Source organism: Elgaria multicarinata, chromosome 2 (assembly GCF_023053635.1).
Source record: "Elgaria multicarinata webbii isolate HBS135686 ecotype San Diego chromosome 2, rElgMul1.1.pri, whole genome shotgun sequence".
NCBI lineage: Eukaryota > Metazoa > Chordata > Lepidosauria > Squamata > Anguidae > Elgaria > Elgaria multicarinata.
In genome coordinates this window covers 93,179,622-93,201,024 of record NC_086172.1, presented here as the reverse complement: position 1 = coordinate 93,201,024, position 21,403 = coordinate 93,179,622, and the positions used below count along the sequence as shown (strand labels likewise).

The 21,403-nt window shown below is 40.1% G+C and overlaps 1 protein-coding gene across 1 annotated transcript in view; it reads right to left on the bottom strand.

The window, feature by feature from the left end:
* Nucleotides 1-2,948: 2,948 nt before the first annotated feature.
* ABCC8 (ATP binding cassette subfamily C member 8) overlaps nt 2,949-21,403 on the bottom strand; it is a 94,623-nt gene continuing 76,168 nt past the window's right edge. Inside the window, exons 28-39 of the mRNA XM_063117211.1 lie at nt 21,125-21,282; nt 20,732-20,824; nt 12,260-12,362; nt 11,125-11,238; nt 10,424-10,544; nt 10,162-10,292; nt 8,894-8,972; nt 7,370-7,478; nt 6,306-6,409; nt 4,890-5,023; nt 4,685-4,747; nt 2,949-3,183 (exon numbers count right to left, since the gene is read on the bottom strand). Of these exons, the coding sequence (XP_062973281.1) occupies nt 3,046-3,183; nt 4,685-4,747; nt 4,890-5,023; nt 6,306-6,409; nt 7,370-7,478; nt 8,894-8,972; nt 10,162-10,292; nt 10,424-10,544; nt 11,125-11,238; nt 12,260-12,362; nt 20,732-20,824; nt 21,125-21,282 (1,347 nt within the window). The 3' untranslated portion in view covers nt 2,949-3,045. The remainder of the gene's footprint in view (nt 3,184-4,684; nt 4,748-4,889; nt 5,024-6,305; nt 6,410-7,369; nt 7,479-8,893; nt 8,973-10,161; nt 10,293-10,423; nt 10,545-11,124; nt 11,239-12,259; nt 12,363-20,731; nt 20,825-21,124; nt 21,283-21,403) is intronic.

Below are 21,403 nucleotides of genomic sequence, written 5' to 3'. Positions count from 1 at the left end.
GTTTATTGCTTCTCTGCGCATCTGGTTTTAAATGTGTTCACTGAATATCAATTTGTTTGTATTGACATATTTTATTAATGTTTTATTTCCATTGCTACAGTTCTTATTGCTGTTGATGCTAGTTGCAAACTCAACTTGTATAACATTTTAAAGGAAAGCCTTATTATGAAAAACTTACAAACTATCATAAGCATACCAAACTGAAAATTGTACTTTTCCACCTAAAAACACACTTTAATTCTTGGTTTATTTTGAGAGTAGATTGGAAATAGGTGGTGAATGCAAAATATTCAATGTTGTTTCTTGTGGCTGGCTACAGAACAGCAAAAATGTTTGAAAATGGCAGTCTGTGGCAATGCTGCAATTGGATTATCCAACCTTGCTTTCATATCTTGCTATGAACATCTCATTAAGGGAAGAAAAACGTGGGTGAGGTTTGTCATGCAAGAAAGAAAATCTCAGAGTAAAACATACTTGGGACATAATTCTATGGGTCTGTAAATAAGTTATAATAACGCTGGAGTGCAAAATACACAGTAACCTGTGGCAATATGTTAGTGTTGCAAGCAGTTCTGGGATATTATGTTGGTGCAGCAGTGGTACTATTTCAATGGTGGTGGTGGTGGTGAGAAACTCAATGTAATGTTATGTCATGGAGCAAAAGTGTTATACAGTCTGAAAATGAGGGAACATGGGATGTGATTGAGGACGCAACTGAGACAGCATGCCTAGAGTACACAATCCCAGAGGTCTTTTACCCATCACAAAGGCTGCTATCTTAGGGCAAGCTAATCTGTCCAGTTCTTGCTTCTGATTGGGTAGATTCTAGACCACAAAAGCTTATGCCGTAATCGTCTTTAAGGTATCACAATACCCTTTGTTGCTTTTTCTGCAAAAGGGTAAGATAGCTACCAACCTGGAAATTGTCTAATATTTGGTTCTAATCTGGTATTGTAATGGTCAGAAATCATAAGGAGATATGAGATAGGATACCACTTGTGCTATGTTGGCACAACATTTTGTCTACAACTCTGCCAACCATTAAGTCTGGCTTTCCAGATTGTAAACTATTTACCATGTAAACCATAGTAGACAGAATTAACTGCAGAAAGTTTGCTGGGAATATACAGATATACTTTAAATTGCTCTGGTTTAAGAGGATTATGCATCGGGCCATTGTAATTCTCCATTTGCTCATTTTAGAATAGCTTGATATAGTTTATTTGAGTTTGCCAGAAAAGTGAAAAAGAAAGCAACAGAGAACTATTTGTAATGTGAATTAAAATTCTGGCCAATATAGGTTTTACATTTGTGTTACAAACTGGATTGAAGCAAGAACTGCTTTAAGCCTCAACTATAAAAGACATCCATGATCTTCCAATGGCAGGAAACAAAGAAAGAGAGAACAAATGTATCCAATCATGTTAGGATTGCTTAGTTGAATGTAGAATACTGTATAACACTTCTTTAGTTCACAAATTTCCTGGAGTAGTTAACCCCAATATTTTTAGGTATACTGTACACAGCTAAATACAGCATAGGATCGACTCAGTTACAGAATTATAGATCAGATAACATTACATCATCAGTCTGCAGCTGTATTTAATAAGTAAAAAATGAAGGGAGAAATATTAGGTTACACCAGCAGATTCAAAATATTCTTCCACAGTCTGAACAGTTTCAAGTGCTGCACTTTGTCTCTTTTATTGATCTTAGACTTAGCACTTATAAACTAGTCAGTGTACAATATATTAAAACAAATAAGAAAACAAATCACAATATTTTTTTCTGCTATGTATCTACTTATTGATACTATTCAGATTTGAAAAGGAAACTTTTTTAATTATTTATTTAAAATGCTGTTTAGGCTGCCTTTAAGGGTAAAACCTTCTCAAGTGTATGTAATGCTGTGTATTACTGAAGTGGGGAAAAGAGGCAAAGCATTAGTAGTTTATCTGATTTAGGGTGGGGAGCAGATCTCTGACTTCCCTTTCCAAGGTCAGAGTACTGTCTCTGACCTCTTAGGGGGGAATCCAAACTATTCTATGGTCCCAGGGCTGCTCTCCCAGGGAGCATAGGATTGCTCTCATAAGTTGAAATCCTGTACCCACTTCCCAAGAGTAAGCTCTATTTAATTCATCTTATACTAAATAGACTAGGATTGTATAGGATTGTGCTGTTAGTTAAGCAACATGGCTCTGTTCCCTGACCCACTACACTCTACATTGCCCATTTAAGATTAACTAACTTAGTCCAGATCTAATCCAAAGAACCACAAAATAAGGGAGCAGTGACTCTGATGTCACCCATCTATTGTTTTTGTTCAAATTATAGTAATTATTTCAAAATTTGCATCTATTAATTATATGCAAATTTCATTGAAATTACTGTCCTTTTTTGTGGGGGCATGTAGTTCCTCTTTTTTGGCAATGCATAGGTGGCTACCTTAGTTGCGGAATTACTTGTAATAGATTGTCCAAAAACCTCATTAGGAATTGGATTGCATCCCCCATGCTTATAATCAGAGCCTGCATCATTAATGGTAAGGACTATAGTTAGTGGCTCATATTTGTTGTGTATCATGGCTGCCCCTCAATAGTTTGTTTCTTTTTATATTTCATAGTTCAAGGTATGATTATCCATTCAACTTATGCTACATATCTGTATTGACTGATGGCTAAGGTGGGTCTGGCTAACTGCAGTTTTAAGTCTGAAATCTGAGGGTGGCTTTATGTCTCATAATTTAAACTTTATCATTTTGCTATTTTAAGTTGTTTGATCAATATGAGACTATGGGATAAATCATGTAGGGATGCAGATTAAAATGAACAATAATTACTATCTAGGAAGTCTACTTCTTGAAAAATTAATAGACCAAAATGAGGTATTAGTACTTCAGAGATAAAACAATTCTTTTTTATTACTTGAGAATGGAGAGACTGAGCCCTTTATTATTAAATAATCACTATTTTTATTTACAGGTAATTTACAGAATTAGAAAATGGATAATAAAATTGCACTTTTAAAAGTTTAAATTATTTATAACTACTTGTCTGCTTGGACAAAAGAAGCAAACACACTGTCTTCTTGTTCCAGCAGAACTTCTGGTTTATCGTATTCCAGAATAACTCCTCTCTTCATTACAATAACCATATCTGCATTGAGAATAGTGTGCACCCGGTGCTGCAAAACAATTAGACATGATGAGAATTTCAAATTACGAAAGACATTCATCTAAGAAAGAAGAACTTTTAGATCATTCATGTTACTATCAAAATACAAATCTTAGAAAACTTATTTCATTCTCCTGAAGCTTCTTCACTCACTGATCATTACTTCATTCTGAGCCAACGAGCCACATCACAACCCCCTAGTGGAGCCTGATAACACAAGACAGGGTCTTTTCTACAATGACACCCAGGTTATAGAACTCCCTCCCTACAGAGGTTCAGTTAGCTCCTTTCCTTTTAAGATTTAGGCAAACTGTTTAGATCTTTTTTTTAAAATTTTTTTGATGAGTTCCTAGTTTGGTTTGATTGTTTTATACTGCTCCTGATTTTATTATATTTTAACTTCTGCTTTGAGCTACTTTGAGGAACGCTTTATGACTGAAATATGGATATAAATGATTTTTAGTTGGATCCAAAGAGGAAGGGACTTTTCATGAGAATTAAGGATCTGCTTGCAGAAAGTCTCTCTGCTGAAATGGAGACCGTGTAGCTCCATGCAGTCTTATAAATGCTCTGTAGCATTTTCAGGGGGCTGGAGGGGCTGCTGTGAGAAGGAAGGGGAGGGGAATTCCATTTCTGTCAGTGCATTTGATCCAGAATGGATCTGAATCCAACCCATTATAAATAAAATAAATTGAACTGTCTCCTACCCTGCCCTGCCCTCCCGAATACACTAAATACGTTTTAAAAGCTTCTGTTACTTTAAAAGCTTCTGTTAAGTACCTGAACTGCTTCCAAGCCCTGTTTGTGTTCAAAATTTTTGTCCCCTTTCTGTGTTGGTGGAAGTTGCTGGGCATTTCATAAGTACCAAGAATTCAACAGTAAGATTATGGTTGTGGCCAATCAGTTTCAGGATTTTTTTTTCCCCAGTGGAAAAGCAGATTTTATCCTGATCTACAAAAATATTGCTCTTCAAGCCTACAACTGATGAAATACTTCAGAGGTAATGGGATTCAGAATCAGCATAAAAATGGTTGAAGTAAACACTTGGGTTCTATGCAGTTTTCCAGTTGGAGATCCCAGTTCATGTTAGTTGAGAAACAAAAAAATAACCAGCAAGACATCTGGGAAATGCTGCCAGGAAAGGCTTCGTAGAAATTCCCAAGCGAGGATCTCTTCTGGGCACTGCTCAGGATCATTGCTGACTTGTTCTTTTTTGTTTGCAATATGCAACTTGCCTGAATTAAGTGAAACATCTTATGTCCAAACACATGAGTCTATTGAAATGTTTTTAAAAATCTGTTAGAGTTACAGTCTATTTTTCTACAGAAAGAATCCTCTCTTGTCACTCTATCGGAAATATTTTATATCTATTGAAAATGAAAGAAAACTTTTCACTTTAATTAGATTTTATTTTAGAAGCAAGGGTGAAAAGGCTATGTTAATGGAAAAGTTACAGTTAGGTTACAAATACATAGTATCTCAGTAGCAAAATACAATGAATTTATACTTACTGCAATTGTCACCACAGTACGATCAGCAAATGCAGTCATTACAACTTTCTGAAGAATGTTTTCCTACACAAGCAGGCAAAAAAAAAAATTCTGTTAATTAATTCAGTCACTCCAATAAATTTAAACACAAGTTATAATCTAGCTAATTTTGTTTTGTTTTTAGGAATTTTATATTTCTGAAGGATGCTTGACACACTAAACTCACAGTTGCCATGTCAATAGATGCTGTGGCTTCATCCATGATGAAAATACTTGTCTTTCGTACAAATGCCCTGGCTAAGCAGAACAGCTGTCTTTGCCCTTGGCTGAAATTTTCTCCACCTTCTGTGACTATAGCATCTGGTTAAAATAAAATTAATATTTAGAGATGTGGAGACCTGTGAAAATTCATGGACATATTCTTTGACATACCTATCCCACCTAACACCCCCCCCCCCTCTCTGTCATACACACACTCACAACTCGGACAGTACTTACAATAGGCAATCCTTCCATGCAATCCTTATGCAAACACACATGCACAAATCCCATTCACACAGCTACACATCACTTGGATCCCCATTCAAAACCCCAACCACCTCTACCAAGAGAGGCCACCAGTGAGGGAGGAAGCAGCAGCCAGGCACCTCTCCACCGTGCCTGGGTCTAGCTCCAGCTCAGAGCCCCCTCCCTCCTGCTACCAACTGTCTCTGGAGAGGCCACCAGTGAGGGAGGAAGCAGCAGCCAGGCACCTCTCCACCGTGCCTGGGTCCAGCTCCAGCTGAGAGCCCCCTCCCTCCTGCTACCGTCTCTGCAGAGGCCACCAGTGAGGGAGGAAGCAGCAGCCAGGCACCTCTCCACCGTGCCTGGGTCCAGCTCCAGCTGAGAGCCCCCTCCCTCCTGCTACCAACTGTAACTGCTGAACTTTGCATCTAAGATTGTAGTGCCTGAATTTCCTTTCCTTTCCCCCCTCCTCCTCCTCCCTCCCAATCCCCTTTCCTTTTGTGTCATGTCTTTTAGATTGTAAGCCTGTGGGCAGGGACTGTCAAGAAATACTTTTGTAAGCTGCCGTGAGAGCCTTTTTTGGCTGAATGGCGGCATAAAAATCCTTATAAATAAATAAATAAATAAAATACCAAGTTCAGACACTCCAGGGACTGGGATTATGGGTTTCTGCTGTCCCTGGGGTGTTTTCCCAGAATATAATCCCTTCTCTTCTTTCAGTATAATGTAATTATCTTAATTATTCTTAGTGCTTGCTTCCTAAAATTTGTTCCCTCCCATTTTTTTTAAAGAGAGGAAGCATAATTTGGGCAAAATCCAACAAAAGTCATGACTTGTCTCATTGAAATGACTATGGGCCAAGCCTGACTCTAGTGTAAGTACAGGGGGCCTAATCTGGATTGGGTTCTTGAATGTATGCAATAGGCTTTAATCCTTCCCCCCTTCTCACTTCAGTCCCAATCTTGATTAGGGGGCATATATGTAATTTATAGTACCAGATAGTGGTCCATTAAAGCAAATGGAGATAATAGCAGGGATTCCTCTCCCCACAAGGGCTTGGAAAGCAGGAAGCTTCCACTGGATCCCAGTTCCCTCCATGATACCCCCCCCACACATATACACATAAAAGAGTTATTACCTAACCCCCCAGGTAAAGCTTTCACCACGTGCTTCAGTTGTGCTATTTCCAAAGCTTCCCACAGCATGCTGTCTGTGCATTTCTTTTCTGGATCCAAATTAAATCTGGAAAAGAGAAACAACCAAATAGTATCTAATCTTTTAGCATTTTGTTACATGTAGTGAGCAGCGTCATTTAATAATTATCTGTGTATTTTATTTTGCAGTTTAAAATACAGGATCCCAAAGACTGCCAGTCCAACAAGAGACCGTGGTTTGTTTGTTTGTTTGTTTATTTTTTAATGTGACTACATGTCTAGCACTGATCTAAATATAAAATTGCTTGGAAGAAATAAATATAGACAGCCATTTCATTTATTATAAATAACTCATGCCATGTTCAGGTAAACACTGAAAATAATCAGCCACATATCGTAAAATCCAAATGCATATCATAAAAGAAAATCCCATTAGGATGGAATGGAGGAGCATATCCAGAAACCCTGAAATTTCTGCTGTGTATCTTCTTTTCAGACAATTATGTCTTTGGGACCCAGGGAGGCTTGTAGAACAAGCCCAAAGCAACGCATCAAAGCATTAGTATGTTCTTTTATTGACGGCAGTTCTCTTTGCCCATTGAGAGATAGTGGAATAGCAAGTTCCGGCAGCAGCTAGGGATGATTTTATAACAACCATCTGTATCCAAATTGCAACACCTGAACATATAGTGCAGACCATAATCATGGTGGTTTCCGATTACTTAGATCAGGGGTGCAAAATTGCAGGCTTGGTAGCCAAATCCAGCTCTCCAGGAGTTGCCAAAAGACCATGCCCCTTTCCCTCAACCACTTGTCACTTTTCCTGACTCTAAAAGGTTGAAATGCCTCTCTTGATGCTTATTTACTGGCAGTAAGAGCTTTAAGCTATAATATGCTGGTATTTTTAGTCTGCTGGGCCTGCCCCCTTTGGCTCTGGCACCCCCACCACTGGAATGCAGTTCCTAAGATCTTTTCCAAAATAGAATTTAGCCCCCAGGGTGAAAAAGGGCTCAACATCATTGACTTACATGATCATTTTAACACTTACCGGATTGTGCCACTGAACAAAATAGGATCTTGTAGAATGATGGACAGCCTGGATCTCAGTGTTTGCAAGGGAAGCTTGGCAATGTCTATGCCATCTATAATGATCCTTCCTGTTGTTGTTGTTGTTGTCGTTGTTGTTGTTTTCAAAACAGAAAATTAATGGTGTTTATACTGTTCATCATGTGGCCTACTTTTTAAATCACATTACATTACACTGAAGTTAAAGGACATTTCATGGGCAAACGGCCAGACAGCAGTATCTCACATGGGATGCCACTGTATTTACAGCAACTCAGACTACTCTTTACTGCATAGGTATATAGGATGCAGAAGTTAGGATACACTTTTGTGCCCAGTTAAAAATACCTAACTCTTATTGAAATAAATGGTACTAAGACAAATGCAACTGAATGCAAGATGCAACTGTAATTAGAAGAGCTGTAGGTAGCTCAGAATAAGCCAGTCCATGAATCAGCCAAAGTTAAAACACTTTTAAGTCCCATTGAGTTAAATGAGAGAAATAAACACATGCTTAACCATTTCCCATTGAAATCATTGCAGCTTAAAAGTAGCTACTTTTGCCTATATTGTCCTCCAAGGTCTCATACACAAGCCTAAATGTAATAAATAAATAAATTGCTTGCAGATTCACAACCAAAAGAGGTAGAAACTATCTTTTAAAAAAATGAAAGCTGCGATCCTGATATGGAACTTTGCATCAACTGAGTTGGATCAAAATATGCTTTTCTGTGAACAGAAGGAGATCCGTGGATGGATTTGTCTTCAAATCAGTGGAAGTTTCTGCAAATGGAAAGGGTGTGTGATTTACCTCAATTGCCCCCTTTCTACAGTGTTCCAGGGGGTTCCCCAACCATCCAGGGCAGATTTTCGGGGGTACAGGGGGAAGGGCAAACCAAGCCCATTCCATGAGTGAAACCCCAGTCACAGTACTCAACATCCAACTATGCTTGTGCATGAATCTATAACATCTTGCCTCTTACATTTCTTAAACCACTGGGCCACAAAAAAAAGTCTGTGAGTAGTGAGTTCAGGCTATGTTGGAGTGGGATACTGATACTTCTAAGGTATTCAGAAAGCATCTGCAGCTGCTTTGCCACCGAAGCTGCTAAATCATGAAAGTAGGCTCTCATTATGAATTTGCCATAAGAACACAAAGATACTCAGTTAATTCTGTCTCTGCTGAAGTAAATGAACAATTTATTACTGACTTTGGTGAGAATAGCCACATCTAGTAGCACATACATGGCAAAATGTTAATCATCATGCAGGAAGCAAAATCTAAAGTCTGGCTTAAAAAGAAAAGCACGTGTTCTTTGCTGTATTATTTGGGAGTGGAGAGCAAATAGCCAAAGTCAAATAATATTTTATGTCAGCTTGGGAGATAATGTGGCAGAAATGAGCAAAGTACAGATGTTCTCATTTGGAATAAAGCCAGCAACAATGTTGACATAAGAAAATCAAAATGCTAACAGGTACCCAGGTATCTGCACAGGTACAGCCTTACCTTCAAAAGTGTCAACCATTCTGAAAAAGGCAAGAGAAAAAGATGATTTTCCACTGCCTGTTCGCCCACATATTCCAATCTGCAAATCAGAAATAAAACAAGTTTATAACAGAAATGGCAGAGAAAATATTAACTTAAAAGTGAGTAATGCAAATATAGATTTAATATAGAGTTAATATTTCCACTGGCAGACTAGATTCATTTGAGGCGGCACATAAATCATCTAAAAGCAGCTTGGGGTTTAGGAGTATTACTTGCAATGCTTATTCTTCTAGAGGGTGTGTCTAGGCAGGAGGGATGTATCCAACTGTGTCTGACTGCAGTCAGAATGGACAATGGCAATGAAATGGATCCCCCTCCCCTCGCAGTCTTGCTACATATTCCCAAATCTGCTCCACAGGGTTGGGAACCCTCCAGAAGAGATTCTGAAGAGCATGGGGAGGAGAAGAAGGGGAACTCCCATTTCACAAGCAGAAGATGTTTGCATGATGTTGGATGCCACCCAGTGGTTGGGAATGTGACTAAAGACCACTGAAAATTCAGCAACCAAAGATAAATGAAACATTAAATTGTTGTTGTTGTTGTTGTTGTTGTAAACCTGACGTTTTTGACTCTGATAATGTCTGAGTTAATATAAGGAAGGGAAATGGAGCTCAGTGCCATTGAGTTCAGTGGAGCTTACTTCTTAGTAAACATGTTTAGGATCACATTGCAGAGGTGCCAGTATAACTGAAAACATTTTAATAAGTAAGCATCAAATAATAGCAAATATTAACACAGCAATCCTATGCATATCTACTGAGAAGTTAGTTTCATGAGTTCAGTTGTGCTTACTTCCAGCTATCTATGGGACATCATCAGACGTGGGGGAAGAAAGAGGAAGTAAACAGTGACCACATGGCCCATTCAGTGGGCGTTTTTATAGCGCTGCTTTTCCTCCGCACAGCAGGAAATGAAGGCACATTTTGCTTCCCCCCCCCCACAAAAATTGGATTTACTGGGGTCTATTTTGTTGCAGAAACAAGACCAGAAGGAGTGGGAGATGTGCAGAAGGTGGAAGGCGTCCTTAAAAGAACCTTCAAAAAACCCTGAGTGTACGATAAAATGAGTGTACGATAAAACACTCGTCTGATATCGCTCTATGTATAGGATTGCAGCCTAATATTGTTTTATCTTGTCTGAAATAGGAATAATTTTTCTGGAATAATTAAATGAAGTTTGATTTTGACAGCTAAAAGTATCTCCTTAAGTTATTATTTCTGTATTACCTTTTGTCCTGGAGAGATGTGGGCATTGACATGCTTTAGCACAGGCTTCAGAGTACTGTCATAGCGGACACTCAGGTTTAGTATTTGAATGTCACCCTGGTCTGGCCAGTTCTGAGGAATCTGTGCTGGAGCTATAGCAATGGGAAGCAATATACACAAATATATATAAAATATATATATGATTGTTTAAAAGTTCACTTTACTAGGAATTATTAAACATTTTAACAAGTCTTTTCTGCAGCTTATATAGTATCATACTCACAAAGGAGCCCTTCATAGTTTTCAGCCTCTGTTTTTATAAGGCCATTGAGTCTTTTCACAGCTCCAAGCTGGAGTTCCATGTCAGCCAGGTTGCGAACCATCCAGTTTAGGTAGTTAGATACCTAAAATAAACAGCGAAGCAAGATTTGTGTCTGTAACTCAAAAGCTAGACTTATCTAAAGTCAATGGGCAGTATTTAACAGTGTCATTCTGCAAACTCACATAGCTCTAACAGAGCTCCATTGAATTGATCTGTTGTGCTTGCGTATTTTGCTTGGGCAAGCAGTTGCACCACCACTTGCACAGCCACTTAGACAGCTACGCTTGCGCAAATGTAACTTAAGCTGGATACTCCTCTTTCACATAGTCCAGAACCTAGTTTCCACTAGCACAATGATATCTGCACTAAGAGAAATGGATCAGTTGGTTACTGCCCACTGTCTGGTCTCATAAGAAAAGGAAAGTTCTCATTATCCAGAAGTCTAAATATCTGAACACTATTCAGGCCACTGAAATGTCTGACAGTGAGGCTGTAGTCAGTCATTATCAGTAATGCACTTTTATTTCTCCCAGTTCATTTCAGCAGCCAATTAGACAACTGAAGTTTTAGGCCTATCACATGTTGCATACTGTGGGAAACAAATGTGGGTTGAATAGCAACTTTAACACCTTGATGAAGCCTCTCCTCTTCAATTTACTTACCATCAGAGCGTATGTGAGTCCCAAGCCTACTAGACCAGAAGAGAGTTTACTGTACAGGGAGTTCGTAATTGAAGCGACAGCTGCAATGAGCACCACACATGCCCCAATATATTCCTGAAGAAATAATAATAATAATAATAATAATAATAATAATAATAATAATGGCACAGAAGAAGTTCTTCTTCTTCTTTTACTCTACTGTATTTTTATCCCACCCTTCCTCCAAGAAATACACATGGTTTTCCCCCTACCAATTTTATCCTCACCACCTGGGTCTCTTCAGTCCTAGTCTGACTTTCTAACCACTACACCACACTACTCTTACCACACTATTGATAAGATATCAACAATTCAGCTATTTATGATGACTTCAAACAACAGATCCTTGGAATAGCTGAGACTGAAAGACTTTATAACTTTCTTGTTGTGTACTTTTACTAAAGACTCCCATGCCCTACATACTGTATAGTATAACACACATAATGTGTGTTAACAAACCCAGTTCCCCAACAAGCCAAAAAGCATGAGATAATATTCAAGCCGGTTTATTTTCTGGTCAATTTGAAGCAGTGAACAAAGGATCATTTGGCCAGGTCAAGTAAGCACAATTAAAGCAACAACTACGCCAGCATCTTGTGAGGATGATCCCTTGGACCCTGTAGAATTCTTTATGCATGATCCTCTGGGAAAGGCAGCTGATGCTTCCTGGAACGAGGCTTTATAGGGATGATGCGCAAACTGGTGCAGCTAGGTAATTTTAGATCCTGAACTAAATGATTTTATTGTTTCCCTGCTTTAGACAGCCATGTGTATTATTTAAATTGTGAAGTATACAACTAACATTTACCTTCTCACCCACACACACATGTACACCCCCCATTCCATGCTTTTACAACTGTTTTCATACTCATGATATGTTAGAGCAAAAAACCAAACAGAATATAGTTTTCCAACTCTGAGTTAAAAACCAATAGCCTGAGCATGTGCAGTTTCACGTTTTAACCAGAGACAGATCATGGCACCATCATGATTTCAAGAATGAAATGGTGTTTGCTTCTAATAAGAATAAACAGCTAATAAGAATAAATGACAGGTCATTTCCTGCCATCTATATAGAACAGAGCAAAGTACTTGCCATCCGAACTTCCAGCCAGCGATTGGCAGCTGTAAGGAAAAGGGAAGCGATGTTGTTAGAATCCGTATATTCAAGAAGCTTCTGTTTAAAGCGGGATTCATACCTTTAAAAAAGAAAATGAAAAATCACAGATGAAAACAATGGAAATATTTGATTTTCCTAAATATGTAAGACACATGACCAGAAAGCACTAATATAATCCATTAAATAAAGATATCCAGGTGTTGAGAGTGACTGCCCATTCAGTAAAAACAAATCAGATTTAATGGCTTGCTTCTGCTAAATAAGCATTTTAATAATAAGTGATGGCCGCTAAATGGATGGCTTTAAAAGGAGGATTAGATAAATTCTTGATGGAGAAAGCTATCCATGGCTACTAGTCCTGATAGCTCTATGTTACTTATCAGAGGCAAACTGGTGCAGCTAGGTAATTTTAGATCCTGAACTAAATGATTTTATTGGTCCCCGCTTTAGACAGCCATGCATTGGCGTGTGCACAGCAGGTTCAAGGGGTTCAAATGAACCCCCTAATCCGCTGCCGCCACCATGTTTGCCCCGCCTGCACAGTGAGCCACTTGAGGGAGAGAGGACAAGCGAGGCGCCGCTGCTCTGGCTCGAGCTCCTCTAAGCGCGGCCCAGCCCCGCAGCTGCTCTGCAGCCTTGCTTTCCGGCTGCCCAGCCAACTTTCACAGGAAGTAGGAAGGCTTGCAAGAGTTCCTGCGAGACTTCCCAGCCAGCAGCCGAGATCTCGCGCGATTCAAGAGCGCGCCGAAGACTCCGGCTGCTGGCTGAGCTGCACAGCAAGAAGCACGAGGCGCGGCGGCGCGAGGGCCAGAGCTGTGGGCAGCGCGAGGAGGGAGGATGAGAAGCAGCAGCAGCAGCACCTTACAAGGCGGAGGGAGTAGCAGCGGGAGGCCAGCAGCGCTGCCAGGGAAGGTACGTGGCCCCCGTGTCCATTCCCCATCCTCAGCTGCTTGGTTTTCGCCCGCCTCCCCCTCCGCAACCTCTAATAATGCCCAACCCAGATTGCTTCTCCTGCAAAAGCCCCCTAGAACAAACGAAGCTCTACTCCAAGGGAGGCTTTGTGTAGGAAACATGGGCTTTGGATTGTGTTTGTGCCGTATTGCTATCCTGGGGATAAGCACACGTCAGGAGGTTCCCACCATCTGTAGCTCTCTCTTTTTCTTTAACGTAAAATGTCTTGTCTTCTGTGAGCTCAGCTTAAATACTTTCCAGAGAATAAAATCTTTGCCTATTCTTCTGTTATATTTTTTTCCCCAAAAGGGTTTCTTTAATATGTTTTGGTAGTCTTCATATGTGGCAATTAGGTTCCCAATTCTGACAAATTTGGGAGAGATAAAAAGCTGTGTTTTATTTTTGTTTTTAATTTGACAAGTATTACTTGGAAGCAAATCCTCTCCAAGGTGGCGGGGAGTTACTTCTGAGTAAGCCTCTTGGTATTGTGGTGTTAAGCACATTTCAGCTGTTGCTGTATTGATATTTTTGAGAACTGGAGGGAGGAAGGGGAGGAATGCCTCCTTGAAAAGCTGAGGCTGTTGATCCGATGGTCTACCCAGTAAGATTGCCCGGAGCTGCAGATTGGGGCCCTCCCCCCTTCAGAGCTGCTGCCCTCCTCTCCCCATCAGCCCTGCAGGTACTGTAATGTTTGGGAGAAAGAGGGAGAAGCTGCATGTTTGCGTGCCTTCTCTCCTCATCGCTGCCCCACCGCCCACCCCAGTCTGGTCTTCAGCAAGAGAAAAGAAAGGGGGAAGAGGGGAGAACTGCAATGCCCCCCCCCAGGACCTCCTGGCTAAGGAGGGTTCATTCAGCAGCACCTTTTTCAGAATGCATGCAAAAACAATTCCTATCTGTCCTTGCTTATTTTAGGGTGTCCAACCCCCTTCTTTCAAGCCATTCTTTTGGTAAACATTGGATGTGTGCATCTTGTGTCACTTTAAAACAGAGCTGCAGCACAATCCTATGTATGTCTACTCAGAAGTAAGCCCCACTGAGATCAATCAAACTTACTCTGAGGTAAATGTTCACCGGATGCAGCCTGAAAATGAAGAGAGGATGAAGAAAGGACAGGAGAAAAAGAATTGTAGAAATAGAATTGCAAGGTAACTGTGGGATATTTAACCATATTAAGTACATCCCACACTGGGATATTTAACCATATTTAAAGACAATAAGTACAGCAAAATTAGTGCCCCTCTACTTCAGTCCCAATCAAATAATTACAACAGTGAACCAGCCAGGTCTTCCATAGGAAAACTCTGTACATATGTAATAGTCTTATAGACCCCTTTATGTCTTAAAATGCATTGCTTCAGTTCAAATGGCAGATATATCTTCCACACTGACAGCTGCTACATTCCTGATACTAGACCAATAGTATATATATGATTCAACACATGTGAGGAGTTTCACATTTTAAACTCATTTAAGGTGCAAGCCTGTGCATATTAGAATGTAAGCCTATGCGGCAGGGTCTTGCTATTTACTGTCTTACTCTGTACAGCGCCATGTGCATTGATGGTGCTATATAAGTAGATAATGATGATACCAGGTGATAGTTATTTTTAAATTTTAATTAAAAAATATTATCCTTTCCTATAACAAAATGGTACTTACTCCTAAGTAAGTGTGTCCCACTGAAGAAGGAAATCCTATTTGATTCCTGTATTCCTGTTAGTGTGACATGATAAGTTAAAGGCACAATTTTATGCATGTTTAGACAGAAAAAAGTCCTTCAACTCCTAGAATCCCCTAGCCGGCATGGCTGGCTGGGGTATGCTGAGAATTGTAGGACTTCTTTTCTTTCTAAATATGCACAGGCTTGCACCTTAAATGAGTTTAAAATGTGAAACTCCTCACATGTGTTGAATCATATATATACTATTGGTCTAGTATCAGGAATGTAGCAGCTGTCAGTGTGGAAGATATATCTGCCATTTGAACTGAAGCAACGCATTTTAAGACATAAAGGGGTCTATAAGACTATTACATATGGTTTCTAAAATTGCTTAACACCATTGTAAGCTACTACCTGATTATGCAGAGAGAGATGCCCAGGCAATTACTATACTTTGCCATTATAGGCAGCGTGACTCCTGGCAAGGGGAGGAGTGGGTAGACTGGCTGTTGACATGTTCAGTGGAGTGCCATAGGCCTTCTTTACTTGTTGCTTCTTCCAAGCTGCCCAGGCCCCTTATCTGGGTCAAGGGGGCAGAAGTGGCACTGCAGCAAAAAGGGATATGAGCACCAATGTTTGGACTGGGGCAAAATAATACAGTATGTGGGTATGTGGTGTGGTTTGGCTTGAATTGCTTGTGTCTGGATTTCCTTTCTGGACTGTACTTGCTGGTTACATGACCCACAAGGCCAGGTTGTGGTATAGTCCTCTTCTTCTTTTGTGTTCAAAAGCCGTAAAGTATCCTGTGAGATCTGGAAGACTCACAACTTTATTATGGCATAATAAGCTATTGTCCACTGGCCTCAAGTGCCAAAATGACTTTACTGGCTTTGCACTGTGAGTTTGGGGGTGGGGTGGGGGGTCATGTCATTTGCTATTCCACTTTGGGCAGCAAAATGTCTTGGGCCAGCCCTGGCAAGAGCTGGCTATAATTTAGATACTGAACAACATACATTGGGTTTCCTAGGTGTACAGGGCCCAGGTGTCTCAAGCAGGATCTACACTACTGTTTTCATAGAATCATAGAATAATAGAGTTGGAAGAGGTCTATAAGGCCATCAAGACCAACCCCCCACTCAATGCAGGAATCCAGCTTAAAGCATCTCTGACAGGTGGTTGTCTAGCTGCTTCTTGAATGCCTCTCGTGTGGGAGAGCCCACAACCTTCCTAGGTAACTGGTTCTATTGTCATACTCTAACAGTCAGGAAGTTTTTCCTGATGTCCAGCCGGAATCTGGCTTCCTTTAACTTGAGCCCATTATTCCGTGTCCTGCACTCTGGGATGATCGAGAAGAGATCCTGGCCCTCCTGTGTGTGTCAATCTTTCAAGTATTTGAGGAATGTTATCATGTCTCCCCTCAGGCTTCTCCTCAAGGCTAAACATTACCTCTGTTTCCTCTCCCCTCCGGGACACTCCTACCTCTCCTGTCTGCACCCTCTCTCCCTCTTCTACCCCCACACATAGGGGCATTTCTCTCTCTTCTTTCCCCAGGGCTCCCCCTACGCCAATCCTCTTCTTCTGCCCTTATTTTATTTAGAGTATTTTTATTTAGAGTATTTTTATCCCGCACCTCAGCCTAAAAGGCTCCCGGAGCGGCTTACAATTGATCAGTAAAGAAGACTGATGTGCCCTTGTGACGGTTTCCCATCCTCTCTTTTCTCCTTCATCTCCTGTCTTCTGCCAATAGCCCCTTCGCGGCCTTCCAGAGATGTCCCTACTTCCAGATCTCCTACACTCCCACAAGTTCTCCAAATCTTGCCAGCCAGCCCTCTCTTATGCTAGGCTCGCAGCCACCCCTCGTCCTCACTATATTCACCCCAGAAGTCTCTCTCCTGGACCTCATTCCAAATTCTTTGCTCAGCAGCACACAGGGCAATCTTTTAAAATCATTATTAGGGCATTTTATGTATGGTGTATTCTTTGTATGGTGCTGGAACTTAAGATGACACTCGTTGTTAATGTGATAGAATCTGTTTTAAATGTGAATCTGTTTTAGAAAGTTTGGATTAGGTCATTATCTGATTAAATTTAAAGATGGTGAAAATTGACTGTATCTTTATATATGCCTGGTTATCACTACAGCAAAAAAATGGTATTCAGAGTCTCCATTTTAAAATGTGTATTTTTAAAGTACAGATTACTTGTTAATTAAAAAAATACAGTTTACTTCAGTTTTCATTTATTTTGTTTGTTTGATGAATGAAAAAAAGTCCTTTATTACTGTATATTTAATCAATGTTTACCTTAAAAAAAATCCCTGGCTGAACCCCCTAATGAAATGTGCTGCGCACGCCTATGCAGCCATGTGTATTATTTCAATTGTGAAGTATACAACTAACATTTACCTTCTTTCCCACACACACATGTACACTGGTTCCCATGTACCAGTTGCTAGGGAACATGGTGGGAGGGTGCTGTTGCACTCACGTCCTGCTTGTGGGTTTCCCATTGACAGCTGGTTGAATACTGTGTGAATAGAATGCTGGACTAGATGGATGCTTGGTCTGTTACACCATGGCACTTATGTTCTCATTTTGGAAAGTAAATCTTGGACCAAAAATGGCTGAGAAAGGGAGCTGATATGAAGAAATATAGGTGGCAACAACCTTTCCATGTATAACCACGGTAACAATTGTTAGGAGGATGTGAGCAGGTTATCCTGAGAACTATACAGCTAAGACTGTTAAAAATATTAATGTCAGCCCTACCTTCAAAATATCATGTGAGGGCACAACCCATAGGATTGTGCCCTGAGAATAATTCCAGTTCTTTGCTACTGAACTTTTACTTAGGCATAAAGGTTTGCATTTTATGTATAGATTAGATAAAGCAGAATGCTGTTATGTGTTGGGCAAAATGAAAAACAAACAGACATGGTAACATATAAAAATATATAATATATGTATGAAAAACAATTTGTGCTATAGATCCAGATAGATTTCTTTTAATTGTCTATGTTGACCAGACCTGGGACGGCTAATAATATGAGGTCAAGAAATACAAGGATGTGCTAACTAGCTCTTTAACTTGGTTCTTTTACTGAGCTAATTTTAGAAACTCAAGATCTGAGTACTTTGCTTAGAGATTAGAATCCAAACTTCAAATGTCACCTACAGTAAGGCAGCTGAAAAGAAGCATCTAAATATAGCTAAATTGCATTGCAGAAGCTTTGCAGTAAATAAAGTAGAGGAACTGGCAAATGTCTGCTTTTGTTTGGGTCAGAGGTTTATTAATTAGTTAGAATTCAACTTGTTTGCCTTAATTTCAAAGTTTTCCTACCAGGCAGCAATTGATTCAAGATGTCAGATTGAAATCTAGAGAGGATGTTTTAATCCAATGAAAGTGTAAGTGAGACAGCATGAGATTTGCTCCAGCAAAGCTCCAGTCAGTGTTGCATTAATGGTTACAAGAGCATTTTTATGTTCTTCCCAAGGGAAGGCAGCTAGAAATTAAAAGAAAGTAAATAAGGGATTAAAAACATGATGGAACTGTAGGTTTAATTTTCCTGGTGGTGAATGAATGTGAAAAATGCCAATGAGCAGGAACAGATTCTAGAAGCCTGACAGATATGTGATAATCATAGTAATTAAAACATAAACACAGAACTAATTTTTCTGCTTAGGTTCTAACCAGGCAATACATAAACTGAAAACAGCTAGCAGGCTATAAGGACTCAGTGCAAGTCAACACAAATACTGCAAGATGCAGTTGTGCAAATAGGGACTTAATGAAAACACACCCACCCTGCTTTCTTTCTAATTTGACTGTTTCTCATTTTATGCCTACTAAGCTTAAAGGTGAGTTTTGGAAGAAGGGGAGTGTGATGCCTCCATCTCACACACAAGACTTTGACGCGCACACCTCCTGACAAGAAATCACATAGCTAAACACTTCTCCCCTCCAAACCCAATCACCAACTAAACACCTCAGACCACTCAGCTCCCCCATATATATACTACTCGCTCCTTTCCACAGCATCACCAGCCACACCCACTCAGTCCAACATTCTTTACTCTCTAGACATACTCACTGCAGACATACCTAAGGGAATAGAAATGTGGGTAATGCCACAGGGAGACAAACCCCACAACCTGTGTTTCTGCTCAGTCACTTTGTTCACTTCTCCCAAAACCCTACTTTCCAAAACAGCTGTGAAGAAGAGAGTTTGTTCCAGTCACTGGGATTCTAACAAAGTCAGAAATAGCAGGGAGAATTCTTAAAAGATTACTCATAATTAATTTCCCCCTAAAACCATCTCAACTTCTTCAAAGGCAATCTTCCCAGTTGCTATTACAGGGATTATAACTGGATTACAACAAATCAATTTGGTGGGAAAATTCTACCCATGAATGAATTCATCTGTTAGACAGTTGCTCTTTAGTGTTTTGCTGTGGGACTTATTGATTCAGTTTGCAATGGAATAATTTGTGCCATAATATATAGCTCCACATAGTGTATTTGGAGCCCTACATAAAAAGCTGCCTCAAATACTTGCCCAAACACCCCAAAACAAAGTTCCCATGAAAAAGCCCACCCTCAATTCTCCATGAGTTCTCCTTCTGATGAATTATGAGAACAACTTTCCTGACACAAGATATGGCAAACTTATCATCTGTTCCTGGTCACTGATGAACAGAATTGCAAGTGTTAACATTGGAAGACAGGATTCTGATAGCTCACACAGGTGAAAGAATATAATAACATACATATTAGAAAAGTATAGGAACAGACTATGAGGTTGTGTCCAGACAGCATTTTGATTACTACAGTTTCAGGTTCCAAAGCAGATTCTTTATAACACCCCCCCCCAGGTATTTCTGAAAGTGCAGCTCCAGCCATAATGACTTTTACATTATTGACACCTGTGGTACAGATAGGTGGGGCACAGGTCTGACCAGAGAAGCAGAACTAGTTTTGGGGTGGAAGCCATATTGCACCCCACCCCACAAGTTAGATGTAGCCCCACCTCCTGACATCACCCCCTTTTTTCTTTGTTGGTGGCAGAGGTTTGGGCTCCCCCATGCATGGGGACAAATGACCACTCTTCCCTCCCCCCGGTGTGGGTGAGTCCCAATCCCTGATGCCATCTTTGATCAGAGATTGGAGATGGATTGCACTGAGGATGTCCTCTGAGGGGATTTCCTCCAGGAAGCAAGGCTTGGAACCTAAGCCTCATCCCCTGGAGGAACTCCAAGAGGTGGTGCAGGTTTGGGTGCCCCATAGGCCAAATCAGGTGCATGGCCCAGAAGTTCTGTACCCCTGATGTAGCCCAGTATTGTTTATTCTGACGAGCAGCAGCTCTCCCTTCACTTGCTATATAATATTTTAAGCTAGAGATGCCTGATACCTTCTACATGTAAAGCCTGTATTCTGCCACTGAGCTATGGTCCTTGTATCAGGAGAACAGCCTGGGATGGTACCGTGGGCACATGAGGAGTGTGAGAATCAGATGCACTACAGATGAATATCTGCCCACTTTCAGGGAATGTGCCCTTAAAACCTATCATGTCCAATATGCTGGAGGAAGACTACTCATCAACACTGAAAGATTTTACTAATTTCTGCAATGTATCTTGCAATCAGTACTATGGTAGAAGAATACAGTTGCAATATTAACAGACTGTTTCATGCAGTATATTTGAACCAGTAGGGAAGTTAAACTGTGATTAGTTGTATTGTTCAAAGTCTTAGTACAGAAATTGAGACAAGCTGATTATGTAGCACAGAACTAGAAAACACCATGCAGTGTTGGAAATCCAGTGCAACAATAAAAATACCTGAATGCTCGTATAGTTGTTAGACCTTCCACAGTTTCTGAGAAGTGAGACAGTAATGGGAGCTGGGTACTGTCATCCAACTGCTGCAGATCCCTGAAAACAAACATTAGTTGTTTGTTTAAAACAATAGCAACAGCCAGATTTTTTTCTCCTGATATATTTGAAGTTTGAAATAGCTGTGAAAATCAATGGAGTGTTTAGCACAATAAAACAAATTACATATAAGCCTAAAATGGTGCCCTTTCTAAAGAGTAAAAATAAGACAAGTGTTTAGAGGAAAATCAAGAGAATATTCATTAGCTCAAAGATGGGTTCCTCACTGTGACATCTACATATCTATGCAAACAAGCAAATCAGTTTTTCATACATTGTAAGGACTTGTGAAATGCTTACCTTGAGGCTACTCTAAAGTATTTCTGGATGAAATAGCATATGACACCAAGAGGAATTAGAGTTATGAGAAACACTGGTGTAACATACGAAATCACAGCAAGAGCTGATAAACAGAGCAAGGTGGAACGGCTCAAGCACTCCAGGGTGGCAGGAATGTGCTAATCAAATAAACACACACAATAAAACAATGATAAATATCAAGTGTCATACAAGTTAATAAATTAAATTAAACTAACAATTCGTTTAGTGTTTTCCTTCATCCTGCACAATGAAGTAATA